The sequence below is a fragment of the Giraffa tippelskirchi genome, chromosome 9 (assembly GCF_054371585.1).
Source record: "Giraffa tippelskirchi isolate mGirTip1 chromosome 9, T2T-mGirTip1v1.2.pri, whole genome shotgun sequence".
Taxonomy (NCBI): Eukaryota; Metazoa; Chordata; class Mammalia; order Artiodactyla; family Giraffidae; genus Giraffa; species Giraffa tippelskirchi.
In genome coordinates, this window is record NC_137283.1 from 110,113,631 (window position 1) to 110,129,008 (window position 15,378).

Sequence of the window (15,378 nt, forward strand, 5' to 3'; positions counted from 1 at the left end):
TCGCTAAGAGTCAGACACGACTGAGCGACTTCACTTTCACATTTCACTTTCATGCATTGGAGAAGGAAATGGCAACCCAAGCCAGTGTTCTTGCCTGGAGAATCCCAGGGATGGTTGAGCCTGGTGGGCTGCCATCTATGGGGTCACACAGAGTCGGACACGACTGAGGTGACTTAGCAGTAGCACTCTCCATATAAGTTAAACAAACAGGATAACAATATACAGCCCTTTCATACTCCTTTTCCAATTTTGAATCAGTCACTTGTTCCATGAAAAGTTCTAACTGTTGCTTCTTGACTTCCATACAGGTTTCCAAGGGACAGGTAAGGTGGTCTGGTATTCCCATCTCTTGAAGAATTTTCCATCATTTATTGTGATCTACACAGTCAAAGGCTTTCACATAGTCAATAAAGGAGATGTAGATGTTTTTCTGTAATTCTCTTGCTTTTTCTATGATCCAGTCGATGTTGGCAATTTGATCTCTGGTTCCACTGCCTTTTCTAAACCTAGCTTTTATATCTGGAAGTTCTCAGTTCACATACTGCTGAGCCTAGCTTGAAGGATTTTGAGCATGACCTTACTAGCATGTGAAATGAGTACAGTTGTCTGGTAGTTTGAACATTCTTTGGCACTGCTTTTCTTTGAGATTGGAATGAAAACTGACCTTTTCCGGTCCTGTGGCCATTGCTGAGTATTCCAAATTTGCTGGCATATTGAGTGCAGCACTTCAACAGCATTATCTTTTAGGGTTTTTAACTAGCTCAGCTGGAATTCATCACTTCCACTAGGTTTGTTTGCAGTAAGGCCCACTTGACTTCACTCTTCAGGATGTCTGGCTCTAGGTGAGTGATTACACCATCGTGGATATCTGGGTCAGTAAGACCTTTTTTGCATAGTTCTTTTGTGTATTCTTGCCACCTCTTCTTCATCTCTTCTGCTTCTGTTAGGATCTTGCCATTTCTGTCCTTTGTTGTGTCCATCCTTGCATGAAAATTTCCCTGATCTCTCCAGTTTTCTTGAGGAGCTCTCTGGTGTTTCCCATTCTATTGTTTTCCTGCATTTCTTTGCATTGTTCACTTGAGAAGACTTTGTCTCTCCCTGCTGTTCTTTGGAACTCTGCATTCAGTTAGGTGTATCTTTCCCTTTCTTCTTTGCTTTTTACTTCTCTTCTTTTCTCAGCTATTAGTAAAGCCTCCTCAGACAACCACTTTCCCTTCTCACATTTTTTCCCCCTTTGGGATGATTTTGGTCTCTGCCTCCTGTACAATGTTACGAACCTCATGTAGTTCTTCAGGCACTCTGTCCACTAGATCTGATCCCTTGAATCTATTTGTCACCTCTACTGTATAATCATAAGGGATTTGATTTAGGTCATTCCCGAATGGCTTAGTGGTTTTCCCTGCCTTTTTCAACTTAAGCCTGAATTTTGCAATAAGGAGCTCATGATCTGAGCCACAGTCACCTCCAGATCTTGTTTTTGCTCACTGTATAGATCTTCTGCATCTTTGGCTACAAAGAATGTAATCAGTTTAATTTTGGTACTGACCTTTGGTGATGTTCGTGTGTAGAGTCACCTCTTGTGTTGGGAAAGGGTGTTTGCTATGACCAGTGTGTTCTGTTGGCAAAACTCTGGTAGCCTTTGCCATACTTCATTTTGTTCTCCAAGGCCAAACTTGACCTATTACTCCAGGTATCTCTTCACTTCCTACTTTTGCATTCCAATCCCCCATGATGAGAAGAACATCTTTTTTTGGTGTTAGTTCTAGAAGGTCTTGTAGGTCTTCATAGAACTGGTCAATTACAGCTTCTTTGGCATCAGTGGTTGGGGCATGGAGTTGGATTACTGTGGTGTTGAATGGTTTGCCTTGGAAATGAACTGAGATCATTCTGTCATTTTTGAGATTGCAGCAAGTACTGCACTTCGGGCTCTTTTGTTGACTATGAGGGCTACTCCATTTCTTCTAAGAGATTCTTGCCCACAGTAGTAGATTTAATGATTATCTGAACTAAATTTGCCCATTCCCATCCGTTTTAGTTCACTGATTCCTAAGATGTTGATGTTCACTCTTGCCATCTCCTGCTTGACCACTTCCAATTTACCTTGATTCTTGGACCTAATATTCCTGATTCCTATGCAATACGATTCTTTACAGCATTGGACTTTGCTTTCACCACCAGACACATCTACAACTGAGCAGTATTTCCTCTTTGGCCCAGCTGCTTCATTCCTTCCGGAGCTATTAGTAACTGCCCTCTGCTCTTCCTCAGTAGCATATTAGACACCTTCTGATCTGGAGGACTCATCTTCTGGTGTTATATCTTTTCCCTTTTCATATTTTTCATGGGTTTCTTATGGCAAGAATACTGAAGTGGTTTGCCATTCCCTCCTCCAGTGGACCCCATTTTGTCACAACTCTTCACTATGACCCATCCGTCTTGGGTGGCCCTGCATGGCATGGCTCAGAGCATCACTGAGTTATGCAAGCCCCTTTTCCACAACAAGGCTGTGAACCAGGAAGGGCTATATATAAACACTAGCCAGTAAAATTATAACTAGATTTTTTTATGCTTCAGGTTGGTTGACTTGAATTTTAAAACAGCTACTGATGAAAAGAAATTGTTAAGTGTTACACTGTGTTACATGATATAATTTTTTTTCCCTACCCAGGGATTTTCTAGGATAGTCTTTGACAGATAAGGCTGTTCAGGAATAATTTCTTCAGGCTTCAAGCACATACTGTCAGTACCCAGAAAAACTCACTCTGCCTTTTAAAAGATCTAAATTGTCTGAGCTGTCAAACAGCAAAAGTAGAATCAGACAATTCCATTCCTAGAGGCAAATGAGATATAATTTGTGTTGGAGAACGTTAAGTGTAAGTTCAGAAACTGTGCAGACAGACAGAAGTATTTGGTTGGGTGGGGGAGACTCCTAAAACATAGTAGGTTCTTCACAGGGGTATTGCAAGAATGTGGCCTGTAGGCTGGGACAGTGATCATGGGAGACCTTTGTTCCACTCTGTGACGCATTCTTCTATTTAGAATGTTTGTCATCATCTGGTTCATTTATATTTTTACACTGTAGAATGACTCTAGACTACATTAGCTCTTTTGCTATAATTCAAACTACCCCCTTGAAAAAAGTCTTCTTTAATTAATAGAAAATTCTACCTGAATATGGACCTACTATGTACACTGATATCAAATCCTCATTCCTACTGACCACTTCCTGGGCAGGTTGCCAAATTCTAACTTTCTAGATGAGGTTTTATGGCACTGAAGCCTGAAATTACTGCCCATAGGCCTTTGGCAGCTCTTATATAAGAAACTGAACTGTGGACAGGGATGGAAGGTAGGGAAAATGCAGTATTTTGATAAATTTTAGGCTTTGGCTTTTACGATAAATTATTTGATTTATTTAAAAAATAGTTAACACATATTGTGCAAAATTCAGTAGTACAAAAGACTCATCAGTGAAAGCAAATCTCTTCTCACCCCTGAACCAAAGCAACTAATTCCCATCTCCAGAGAAAATCAATTTCTTGTGTGCTCCTTTCAGAGACGTGCAGGCCATATTAGATTGGATGTATACACCATGATTATTTAATCATTAAAGAGCATTCAGGTTGTTACTAATCCTTTGCAAATCTGTAATGTGGTTTTCTTTTATCTTTACATCTTTGCTACATTTGGAATTTTAGAGTAAGAAGTGAAATGGGGATACATTTTTTTCTCTAGATGGCTAGTCCTAACATGCTTTATTGAATAATTCATCTTTCCCATTGATTTGAAATAACTTCTTTGTCACATGCAAAATTTTTATAGGTGTTGGAGTAAGTTTTCTAGAACATCTATTCTGTTCGATTTGTATCAGTCTATTCAAACATTTTAATTGTTATAGACTTGTGTTTTAATGTCTTAAAGACTGTTCCTCTTATTCTATTCTTTTTCAGGATCTTCCTGGCTTTTATTGCACATTTATTTTTTCCTAAGGCCTATGGAAAATAATTCCAAATTGGCTCTTTCCCCCCACATTTCAAGTGACTGTTGATTGGGATATGGATAATGTTATCAATAAGAAACCAAATTAAAATATTTTTGTTATTAAAATTGAAATAGTTACATGTGGCTAGTGGCTCTGTGTTTCTAAAGAACCTGTATATAAAAGATGATTTATTTCTAAACAGTAATTTTATGCCCAACTGCTTTATTCAACTCTTCTATTATTTAAAACAGTTTTTCATATGATTCTCTTGAGTTTTCCAAGTGTGCAATTAGTATAATATAAAAGTGAGACTTTTATTGCTTTCCTTCCAATTAATACAACTTATATTCATTTTGACTTTGAATTTTATGGAAAAACAAACTAAATTTGTACATTGAAAACTTCATGGTATTAATTTATTCAACAGACATTTATTATCTTGATATTAGATCTTGGAGGATACAAAATAATTAAGGCATATTCATTTCCTTTAAGAATTTATTGTATGGTGGATAGGATAGGAGTATCTCACGGAGAAGCAGCATACAGTAGAGTAAAACTCACGATAGAGATGTGCAAGCGTTTTGAGGTGGACAACGGCATAGAAGCACCTTAAGTGGCGTGTGTGTGTGTGTAGGCAAGGGAAGACTTTTGGAAAGGGGAAGCCTAGCCCAAGTGTTAAAGAATGATTTAAAATTAATCCGATGGAAGGTAGGAGAGGAGATAATGGATTTCAGACTACGAAGATAGTTACTTATCTATAAAGTAAATATTGTTTCTTTTGGCTTGTTGAAAGTGTTTACTCTTCAGATACAGTTATAGGCATTTGATCAAATGTTTATACAACATATTGATCAGGAATATTTTGAAACTACACTTGTGTCTGCGAAGTGTGAGGGTTTTTATAAAAATAATGCATGATAAAAATGTATTATTTTGGTTAATGCTTAAGTTGCCTGCCTATAATGATGGCAGTACAATTTAGCTGGTGGAATACTCCACAGTTAAGCCTAATTCAAAGTTAGTTTTATAGTAGTCCTAGTTTTTTTGCTAATAATTATTTCATATTGGCAGTTCATTAAACCTCAAAATGTATAATCCTTTCCTAATTGAAGTGATCTTATACCAAGAAGTTTTATGTTCCCTACAGAGCCAAAGGGATAAACTTAAATTTCCTTTGAAACTCTCAGCTTAGATTCTTTCTTCTAGAAACATTGAAATTCTAATTAATCATCACCCAGGAAACAACACAAAACCCCCAAACCAGTGTGTATCGAAACTCCTCAATGGATAGTACTACTCCATTTTCTTTCCCTAGTGTTATCTGTGTTATGATTATAAAAGCTCTAGATCAAGGCAGCAACCTGCAAAATGCTCAATTTATCAAATTATGTATACACCGATTTTGTTTGTCGATTGTTCATAGCTTAGCTCAATTTATATTTTGCTGAGGCCTCAGTGTTCAGTGTTTTGGGAGAATGGGCACAATATGAGTATCAAGGGTTTTGTAAACGTCCATTAAATTGAGCATAATAAAATGTTCACTAATAAAGCATAAAAGGCCATGTAGCAGATCAAAAATGGTAAATATGTATCAAATTGGGTGAATGTATTCCTGTATAGGGATTTAGAAATCACATTTCTTTATAGTGATCTTTCTGGGATGTATTGAAAGTTTTGCCCTACTCTGAAAACTGGAATTTTTTTTTCCTCTGTAAAATTTTACCTATTCAATCAATTACATAAATATTTCTTTTACTTTTTATGGAAATGTTAACTTCCCAGGCATTTCACTTTTTGGAAACTGGAGCACTTCTGGAACACTCAAGTCCTGTATTGAGGTGGTGAGCTTACCCTAAAATGTACTTGCAGTTACGCATTTGAGAAGAGTGAATGGGGACCTATGTGTGAAAGCACTTCAGGACTAGCTGCTTCATGTTCTGCCTGAAAGCCATACTGTACCTTCCACGCAAGAAAGCAGACCCAGAGTTAAGAGGAGGAGGATAGGAATCGGTATACTGGTTGGGATAGGTTGTAATTCTTCATTAAGTTTCTCCCCTAAATTTAATGGCTTCAAACAACAAAAAATTTTTAACTTTAAAAGAAAGCTCTGCTAACCTTAGCCACTCACGGACTCAGGCTGATAGAGCAGCCACCATTTTGCACTTTGTTGTTGTTCAGTCACTAAGACGTGTCCGGCTCTTTGTGACCCTAGGGACTGCAGCACGCCAGGCTTCCTTGTCCTTCACTATCTCTTGGAATTTTCTCAGATTCATGTCCATTGAGTCAGTGATGCCATCCAACCAAACCACATTTTGCGCATTGCTGGAGCTAAGAGAGAACTCTGGAGAGTACCAGCCAACCCAGCAAACTCAGGCCCAGACACATGAGGCTTTCACTCACTGCATTGGCTGGAACCAGGCACGTGATCACACCTAGCTACAGAGGGTCTGAGAGAGGAGAGAACTGGAAATATTTGACAAACACTAGTGATGACCTCAATTGTATTGAAAATGTGTTGAAAGAGGAGTTTTGACAAGAGCAGAGATGACCTCAGCAGAAATGGGAACAATGTGAACAGTGCTGGATCACAGTGTTGGCTGCTCCATGACTGTTCACAGTTCTCTTCCCTAAAACTGTTTTCCAATTAAATTCAACTCAATAAACATTTAATGAATGGCTTAGAGTACTTTATACAAAGGTGGGCTGAGGCAAAACTGTAGGTAATGCTATTCTTTTGGATGTTGCACTCAGGCTTCTTTGGGGGCCACCTTAAGAAAAACTAACAAAGCTTTGACAATGAGCCCAAATCAGACCCAACTATATATAAGCTTTTAGACCATAAGAGTGGTATAGACAGATACTAAGTTAATTTTTTTTAAACTTGATCTAACTTGATCTCTTCTTCATACCATTGATTAAAATATATTACAGGTACATTAGACATATGACACCAAAGGCAAAAGCCAGAAAGCAAAAATAGATACATTAGTCTTCATCAGAATAAAAAGAAAACCTTACTGCTTTTAAGAAAACTATCAAAAATATGAAAAGACAATTTGCAGGAGGAAATATTTGCAAATCACATATCTGAAAAAGACTTGTATCCAAAATACATCTTTTAAAAAACCTCTTAAACACAACAATTAAAAAAAAATTTTTTTTAAATAAACCTTGAAGGATTTAAATACATATTTCTCCACCCACCTGTATATATATATGTGTGTGTATATATATATATAAAATTGTCCAGTCTACACATGAAAAGATACTCAATATCATTAGTCATTAGAGAAATGCAAATTGAAACTACAGTGGGATACCACTTCATCTGACTGAACAACAGTGTGCAAAATGGTGGCTGCTCTATCAGCCTGAGTCCCTATAATAAAAAAAAAAAAAGACAATAACAAGGGTTAGCAAAAGAATGTGGAGAAATTGAAACCCTCATATATTTCTGGTAGGAATGTAAAACAGTGCAGCCACTTTAGAAATGTTTAGCAGTTTTTCAAAAGGTCAAACACAGTGTTACCAGATGACCTACCAATTTCACACCTAGATATATATTCAAGCAAAACAGAAACACATTGTACATGAGTATGTACACTTGTGCATGCATGTTCAGAGCAGTATTATTCATTTCCAAAGTGGAAACAATCCAAATGTCCATCAGCTGATGAATAAATTAACAACATGCAATATACTTACATGTTGGAATATTATTCAGTCATAAAAACAATGAGATATTGACATATGCTTCAACATGGATGAATCTTGAAAACACTATGCTAAGTGAAAGAAGCTAGACACAAAAGGTCATATAGTGTATGATCGCATTTATATGTCATGTCCAAAAGAGGCAAATCCACAAAGACAGAAAGTAAATTTGTGGTTGCCAGGGTCTGGGAGTAGAGTGGAATGGGGAGTGACTGCTAATGGCCGTGGGGCTTCTTTGTGGGATAATAAAAACATTCTGGAATCTCATGGTAATTGTTGCACAACTGTGTGAAGTATGACATCAATTTTATTAATAAAAAACTTATATGTGTGTGTGTATATATATGTATACATACATCTAGATGGTGAGAGAGTGATTTTGTGTGTGTGTGCTTTTCTGTTGTCTCCTGCCAGAGCACAAGCATTACCTTTGTAACCCGAAAAAATAAAACCTCTTAAAATCAATTCAAATCAAATTTTAAAATTGAGATCTTGCATTTCCTGGTACAACCTTTCAGGTGACCCAGTGTAGATTACATTCATATGAAATTGTAGAATAAGCAAAACTAAATTGTTTTCAGGAAAAAAAATCAGAGGAATAGTTTCCTCTCGAGGGGTGGGAGCAGGGATTAACTAGGAGAGGACATGAGGAAATTTTCTAGGGTGATAGAAATTATAGTAATGGTCTATGTGTTGATGGGGGGTTACACAAGTGAATACATTTGTCAAAACTCAGGGAACATACACTTAAGATTTGTGAATTTCATTGTACTTAAGTTTTACTTTAAAAAACCCATAAACAAATATTGAACTCAAGTAAGTGACAGATATGCTTAGGTATTTAGGGTAAAGTGTACTTTGAGATATATATTTTAAAAATAAGGCAGATTAAAGGATGAATAGAGATATTAGATGGATAGATATGTGATAAAATATAGTAAAATGTCAGTAGTAGAATATAGGTGGTGGGTATGTGAGTGTTCAGTGCTTTATATTTGAAAATTTTCATAATAAAACATCAGGGAAGAAGGGGTAGACTTCATTCTCTGTCTTTCTGACTCCCCAAGCTTCATTTTTCTCACCTGCCTTTTTGCCCGCTACCTGTTAGGTATTTCTCCTTGATTGTGAAATACATCTTCAGCCCCTACAAATCATTCCTGCTTTTCCTGTTTTTATTAAGGTTACCATCATTTTTCTAGTTGAGAGCACTTCTCAGTATAAAAGTCATATTTCTTTCCCTCCTTTCTCCCATACCCTTAAATCCAATTAAGCTCCAAATTCTTCTATTTTCACTTTATCTCTTTTCTTTCCCACTAACACTACCTTAATTCTGCACCAGTTATACCTGCATCCTAGTAGCTATTTCCATGGAGAACTAGAGTAGGATAAATAAGAAAATAATTCACATGTAATTAGACGCTCCATGTCTTTTGACATGCTTGTGATAGAATGGTTCTAACCAGGTAAATACCTGGTTATTATAAGCCTTAAAACTCTGAATTTCAGCCTCGCAAACACTCTTGTCACAGAAAACAGAAAGAATTCTACACTATGATTGGCCTCTGAAGACAACTGGTCCTGCTGTCTGAACTCTGCTGAAGTTGTCCATTTTCATCTTGGCAGATACTTGACACCAGTTCTATCATACTATTCTGCAGGTCTGTTTTGTGACTAATTTCACCAAGAAATGAAGTTACTTACCAACAGATGCCCCAGGGGTGCTTCATCAACTGTCCCCACCACCCCCCAATGGCTCCACTAGCTGTCTGTAGGGAATAGCAACCCTAAACTTTTCCTGTGTTAAAATAATTGTAGATAAGATGTAATATTTCAGGGTCTCAACCATCTATGTATGTATATGTGGGACTGGAACTGAGTTTTATGAGGAAGAGCTTGTTTCCCCCTCTTACTTGGTTGGCAAGGCACGAGGGCCTTTTAAAAAACCTTCAGGTCTTTGAACCCTGCGTTAGTCAATTCTTTATCAAAGGCTCATGGAAATTGCTCTAGAAACACACAGTTCATCATTTCTTCCATATGTTTTAAACTTTATCCTCAGTGGAAGCCAGATCACCAGAGCCATATAGCTAGCTGGTCTCTAGCATAAGTTTTTAGTAAACTGCAGTTTGGCCATATTAGTTTAATGTATATTTGTGACATATAAGGGAAAATGGTAATTTCGTGATTGTATGCATTTATTTATAGTTCCAAACTCTTGAGTGCTTATTTTGTCATGCTACACTAGGTGCTTTAAGGGCATCATTTAAATTTAATCTTCCCAACAATCCCTTGGAATAAATTATCTCCATTTCGCAGGTCAAGATACTGAAGCTCAGACAGGTTACATAACTCGCAAATGGCAGTTATAGGACTCAAACCCAGGTTTATCTATTTTTAAATCTGGTGGACTTTCCTACTAGAAAAGCAACAGAATTTCCCACTGTATCACACTATATAGCCTTAAGCATCTATATAAATACCTTGACGAACATTGTAATTTTTACTTATTCCTGGTTTTAACTTTTTCCCCTATTGTTTTAATCAATTCAGTGATTTCCTCAACTATTTACTTTTATAGCAGTTTAATAATACATTTTTAATACAGTGCCTAGAATCCTTTTGGATTTATATTCCACTGAGGTATAAAGAAAAAGGCATAAAAAGTCCCTCTGAAATCCTGTAATTACTTTTATTTAATGTTTGCTGGGGTTTTCTGGTGTTACTTGCTTTTATTAAATTTTCAGGTTTTTGTTCTAGTGTACACATGGCTTAAGTTATGAAATAACCGAGGAAAGCCTTCTACTAAACTGTCCTCTGGCGCTTCTAAGTCCAATGAGTAAATTTTACCTGAGGCTTGCACAGGCAACACATTTAGCCATGGTATAATCAGATATTTGAGTAAAGCGAGGGGGACTAAAAGTAGTTAATAGACGAAGTTCTTAACAGGAACCATTAATATTGTGAATATTTCATTACTTTGGTCCCTTACTTTGACACAATTCTCAAGGTCTACTTACTGGTGCCCTGTAACCAGATCTCTTCACTGTTCTTCAGATTCTGTTAGAAAATCCTAAAGATATCTCTTGTCCACTATAGAGGTGCCTGGCAGGCTACAGTCTATAGCATTGCAGAGTTGGACATGACTTAGTGACTAAACAACAAAGAAGGTGCAGGTGTTCTCATAGGAGTCACCGTTCCCTGTCATAAGTTCCTCTTTTGTACCATGCCATCTTTTCCAGATGGTCCACAGTCCTGTGTTCCTGACAACCTGGTGTCAGTTAGTCAGTTGAATTCTGCCTCTCTAGTTTCAAGCACTTTTCTTGATAATGATAGGTGGGGTCCAACACGGATCCGGCTCTGTGTGGTGTCAGGTGCCAAGTTTTGCGAATGCATCACATTTTTCCACTCGAGCAACCCTTCTGCTGTTGAATCTGTCTTTTGCTCTGTTGCGCTGTCTTATCAAGGCACTCATCTCACACTTGCAGTCACCTTCACCTTTCTGACATGCTCTGCTCTGACAGCCCTGTTGCTCATAGTTTCAGGGTTTAATTAGCTGAGACACAGAAACCATTTTCCATTTTAAATTCTCAGACAGTGATCTGGCAAAATGAGATCTACCAGATTTAGGCTAAAGATGGAAAAGAAAGAATAGATTAGGTATCATTTCATGCTAGTTGGGTGTTATGATGTGAAAACGATATAAATGTTTCACTTCCTTATTTCCAGTTCAAGTTGTTAGTGCAACTCAAGTAGACACATAGGAATAAGAGAAACTACATATTCTTTGAAAACCTTTTATTTCAAATTATACACACATAAAAAAAGACTGGGGTAAAGATTTATTTGCTTGCCATTTGCATCATACTCTCTCCCCCAAATAAGGGTTTTCTCTTGTTATAAAATAAAGCAATTCTCTGTCATGAATTTCTTCCTTTCAGGGATTCACAGTCAAAATCTTTCAGAATACTAGTGCACTTGGCACAGAAAACTTTTATGTAGTTTATCAGATTGAGCATTTGCGAGTGGAAGGATCCCAGGGAGAGAGAGAACTTAATGAAAAGTACCAAGCAGTTTAAACTCCCATCGCACTGTTTTTCAGTAGTTCTGAGAAGGTTGTGCCTCTTATGTTTTTACTTCACGTCTTTCTATTAAGTAATAATTCAGCTCCCTACTTAAACTTATCAACAATAAATGTCAAATTAGAACTTATGATAAACATGAGATGACAACTGTGTTCTGGCAAAGACAAATCCAACGATGAAACCTTATAGGGGATCAAACCCAGGTCTCCTTCATTGCAGGCAGATTCTTTACCATCTGAGCTACCAAGGAAGCCCTTTATAGTGGGTAAATGAATGCTTTTCATTAGATCTTTTTTTTTTCTTTCAAATTCTGAATAGATATTCCCGTTGTTATTTCTTTGCACTAAAGGTGCCTAAACGGAGAGCACTTGTAAGGAAAGTCAGGAGGGTAAGAAAACCATAAGGAATAGAGAATCTGGGGTAAGGAAGGAGGCCCATGGGCCTCTTCTCTGCATGGGCCCATGCAGCCCCACCAACTTATCTATAAGTTTTTCATACTGGATCTTACTTGTGTATTGAAACTTTCTCACTAAAGCCATGCTCCAGTAGCTACCAATTTTCAAGTTCAGTTTGGTTTGTTAGGTCACAGCAAATGTCTGATGCCAGTGAGCTAGTTTGTGACTGGTAACTAGGAAAATGAACTCAGTGTAACTAGGAGTTATTCGGAGCTTCTTGGCATGGGGCTTTGGAATAGCAGAAGTAACATTTTAACTCTCAGCAGGAAAGGAGAAAAGTTCTCACTGCAGGTCTATTCTTAGAGAAGAGGAGTGTACCCACCTGGGCTCTCCCCAGAGAGAGGCACACTCCTGTATGGGCCAGCAAGTTGCACTTCTGTGTTAGAGCTTCTCTTCCACCTGCTCGCTCAGACCTAGAGGTGGATGTTCCCATTTTATTGTTTTGGGGCATTTTTAACCTCTTTTGCAGCAGCCTCTACCACGTGTTGAAATGCCTGTCAGCTGGGCTGTCTAGGCTATCTCTGGAAGTACCACGTACTGTTCATGTTTGTGCTTTGGTTACAAAGACATACAAGTCTTGACAGGTTTACCCCTAAGCTTACTTGCACTGTAAGCAATGTTCTTTTTAATGAACATTTAGAAGGCATCATTTTTTAGCAACCTGTATCTCATATTATAACAGAAATCCTGTACTTGGTTTCTACTTGAGTGAGTGTGTCTGCCTCTTTGCGACCCTGTGGACTGTAGCCCACAGGCTCCTCTGTCCATGGAGTTCTCCAGGCAAGAATACTGGAGTGGGATGCCATGGCCTCCTCCAGGGGATCTTTCCAGGTCTCTTGTACTTTGGTTTATATTGAGTGGATGCTGAATAAATGCTGACAGATTATTTATAATTAATTAACTATATCACAAGAATTTAAAAAAACGACTCCAAGGAATGACTATGTTGACAATGAACCAAATTTTTAAGAACACCTGACTTCTCCAGAATATAAAAACCTTTAAAAGTCATTATAATGTGCATGATATAGTAATCACTATTTTAGAGAAACAGAAGCTAACTTTTCATTTTCAAAGACTGATGAGCAATCACCCATTAGTTCTTGAAGTTGAATAACAGGAAACTGGACTTGTTTTTCAAACCATTTGGCAACTGTAAGAAGCTGCTGGTCACAAAATGCACGTCCAATAAACTGTAGTCCTATTGGCAGCCCTTGGCTTGAGAGGGCCATAGGGACACTCACTGCTGGCAATCCTGAGGAAAGGAAAGAGACCCATTAAATGTTGATCAATTCTCCACCCTAAGACACAGAGACCTCTTCCACTTCCCAGTGCTAATAGGTACAAGACAGGATAAGGGTTAAAAAAAAATCACAAAAATTATGACATGTATGTTTTTGTATCTTCCTTTGTTCATTTAATATATCTAGGAAATTACTGTATATCTGTTCAGAGACCGGGTTCATTCCTTTTTTATTGTTGCATAGTATTCCACCATGTGGTTTTACCATAATTTATTCAACCATTCTTCTAGGGTTGGGGGGTTTTGATTATTTTTAGTATTTAGTGATTTCACGCCATGTCCCAGTGAATTACCTTGTGTATTTTTTCAGTATTCTTGAATGTTTCTTAGATGAAGAGGAACTGCTTCATCAAAAGATAAATGTATATGTTAATTAGAAATTGCCAAATTCCCCTCCAAAAAAGTTGTACCTTTTGAACTTCTATCAGCAAAATGAGACTTTTCCGACAGCCTCACCTATGGAGTGTGTTGCTGAGTTTCTTAAATTTTTGTCAGTTTGTTAGGTGAGAAATAGTAGCTCAGGGTAGTTTTAATTTCAGTTTTGGGGTGTCTTGTTACGCCATAAAACAAGAAAGTTTTAAAAAACTAATGGGGGCTAGTTTAAGGGTTACATACAACTTGGTAAGGCTCCTGTTAGTTAAATTTGAGCATCAAAAATAATGAGAATTACTTATAGTACATTGAATTTTTTTAAAAAAGGAAAGCTGTTCTATAGAGAAGACTGCTAGCTAAGATACGGAGAAGGAATGATAGAAAAGTCAGCACTTTGTAATTCTCTAAGTAATACTTAATTCAGGCAAGGGTCATCAATAGATGCTAAAAGTGGGTTCAGGTTTATTGGGAAATACGGGTCTCAATATATCATATCACCAATTGCTTACAACTGACAAAAGGAAAATGTGCCTTCATAAGGAAAACATCTGGTAGTTACTTCCTTAACCAAAGGATTCACTTAGTTTCCACAGTGGTACGAACTGACATTAACTGTTTCTTGACATGAAGTGTACACAGTATTTGTGCCAAAAATGTTTACGTCAAACCAATCATGAGGAAGCAATCTGACAAATTCAGATTATGGATGGGATATCCTACAGGACTATATATATAGTCTATATAGGACTATATATATCCTACTATATCCTGTGGACAGGACTCCTCAAAAAAGTCAATGTCACTTAAAAAATTTAAAAGGTGGAGGATTTCTTATCAGTAACTATGAAGGCTAGAAGAAATTAGCAGGACATTTTGTAAATGCTAAAGAAAAGAACAGTCAAACCAGAATCATATATCCAGCAAAAATAAACTATAAAAATGAGAGGAAAATCGAGACATTCTCAGAAGAAAGCTAAGAGAACTGGTTGCTAGCAGATGTACCCTAAAAGAGTAGCCAACTCTTCTCCAAACAGAAAGGATAAAACAAAGAATCTTGATGGATCAGGGAGAAATGAACACAGTAAACAAGAGTATATAGATAAATACAACAGACTTTTCTCTCTGCTCTTGAGTTTTCTACATTATGTTTGATGATTGAAAAAAAAAATCGTAACAATCTGATGTGGTTCTTAATAAAAGAACATAGAGACCTGGGGGATTGTTCTAGACTTCAGTAAGAGATATCATAAACAAATATATGCAGGAAAAACACCCTATAAAAGGCATTTTTGGTACAATTGAGAAAACTTAAATATGAACTGTATTTGGAATATTATTGTATTTGTGTTAGCCTTCTTAGGTATGATGATGGATGTCTTTATTCCAGATGATTCATGCTAAAAGTATTTAGGGGTAAAGTAACATGATGTTGAAACTTTCAAATTAATCAAGTAAAAGCTGTGTATGTGT

The 15,378-nt window shown here is 37.2% G+C and overlaps 1 protein-coding gene across 2 annotated transcripts in view; it reads right to left on the minus strand.

Moving 5' to 3' along the window:
- Positions 1-11,476: 11,476 nt before the first annotated feature.
- Positions 11,477-15,378, minus strand: part of QRSL1 (glutaminyl-tRNA amidotransferase subunit QRSL1) — a 31,835-nt gene continuing 27,933 nt past the window's right edge. For both annotated transcript variants that reach the window (XM_081526876.1, XM_081526877.1), the window contains exon 11: positions 11,477-13,488. In XM_081526876.1, the coding sequence (XP_081383002.1) occupies positions 13,271-13,488 (218 nt within the window). In that variant the 3' untranslated portion in view covers positions 11,477-13,270. The remainder of the gene's footprint in view (positions 13,489-15,378) is intronic.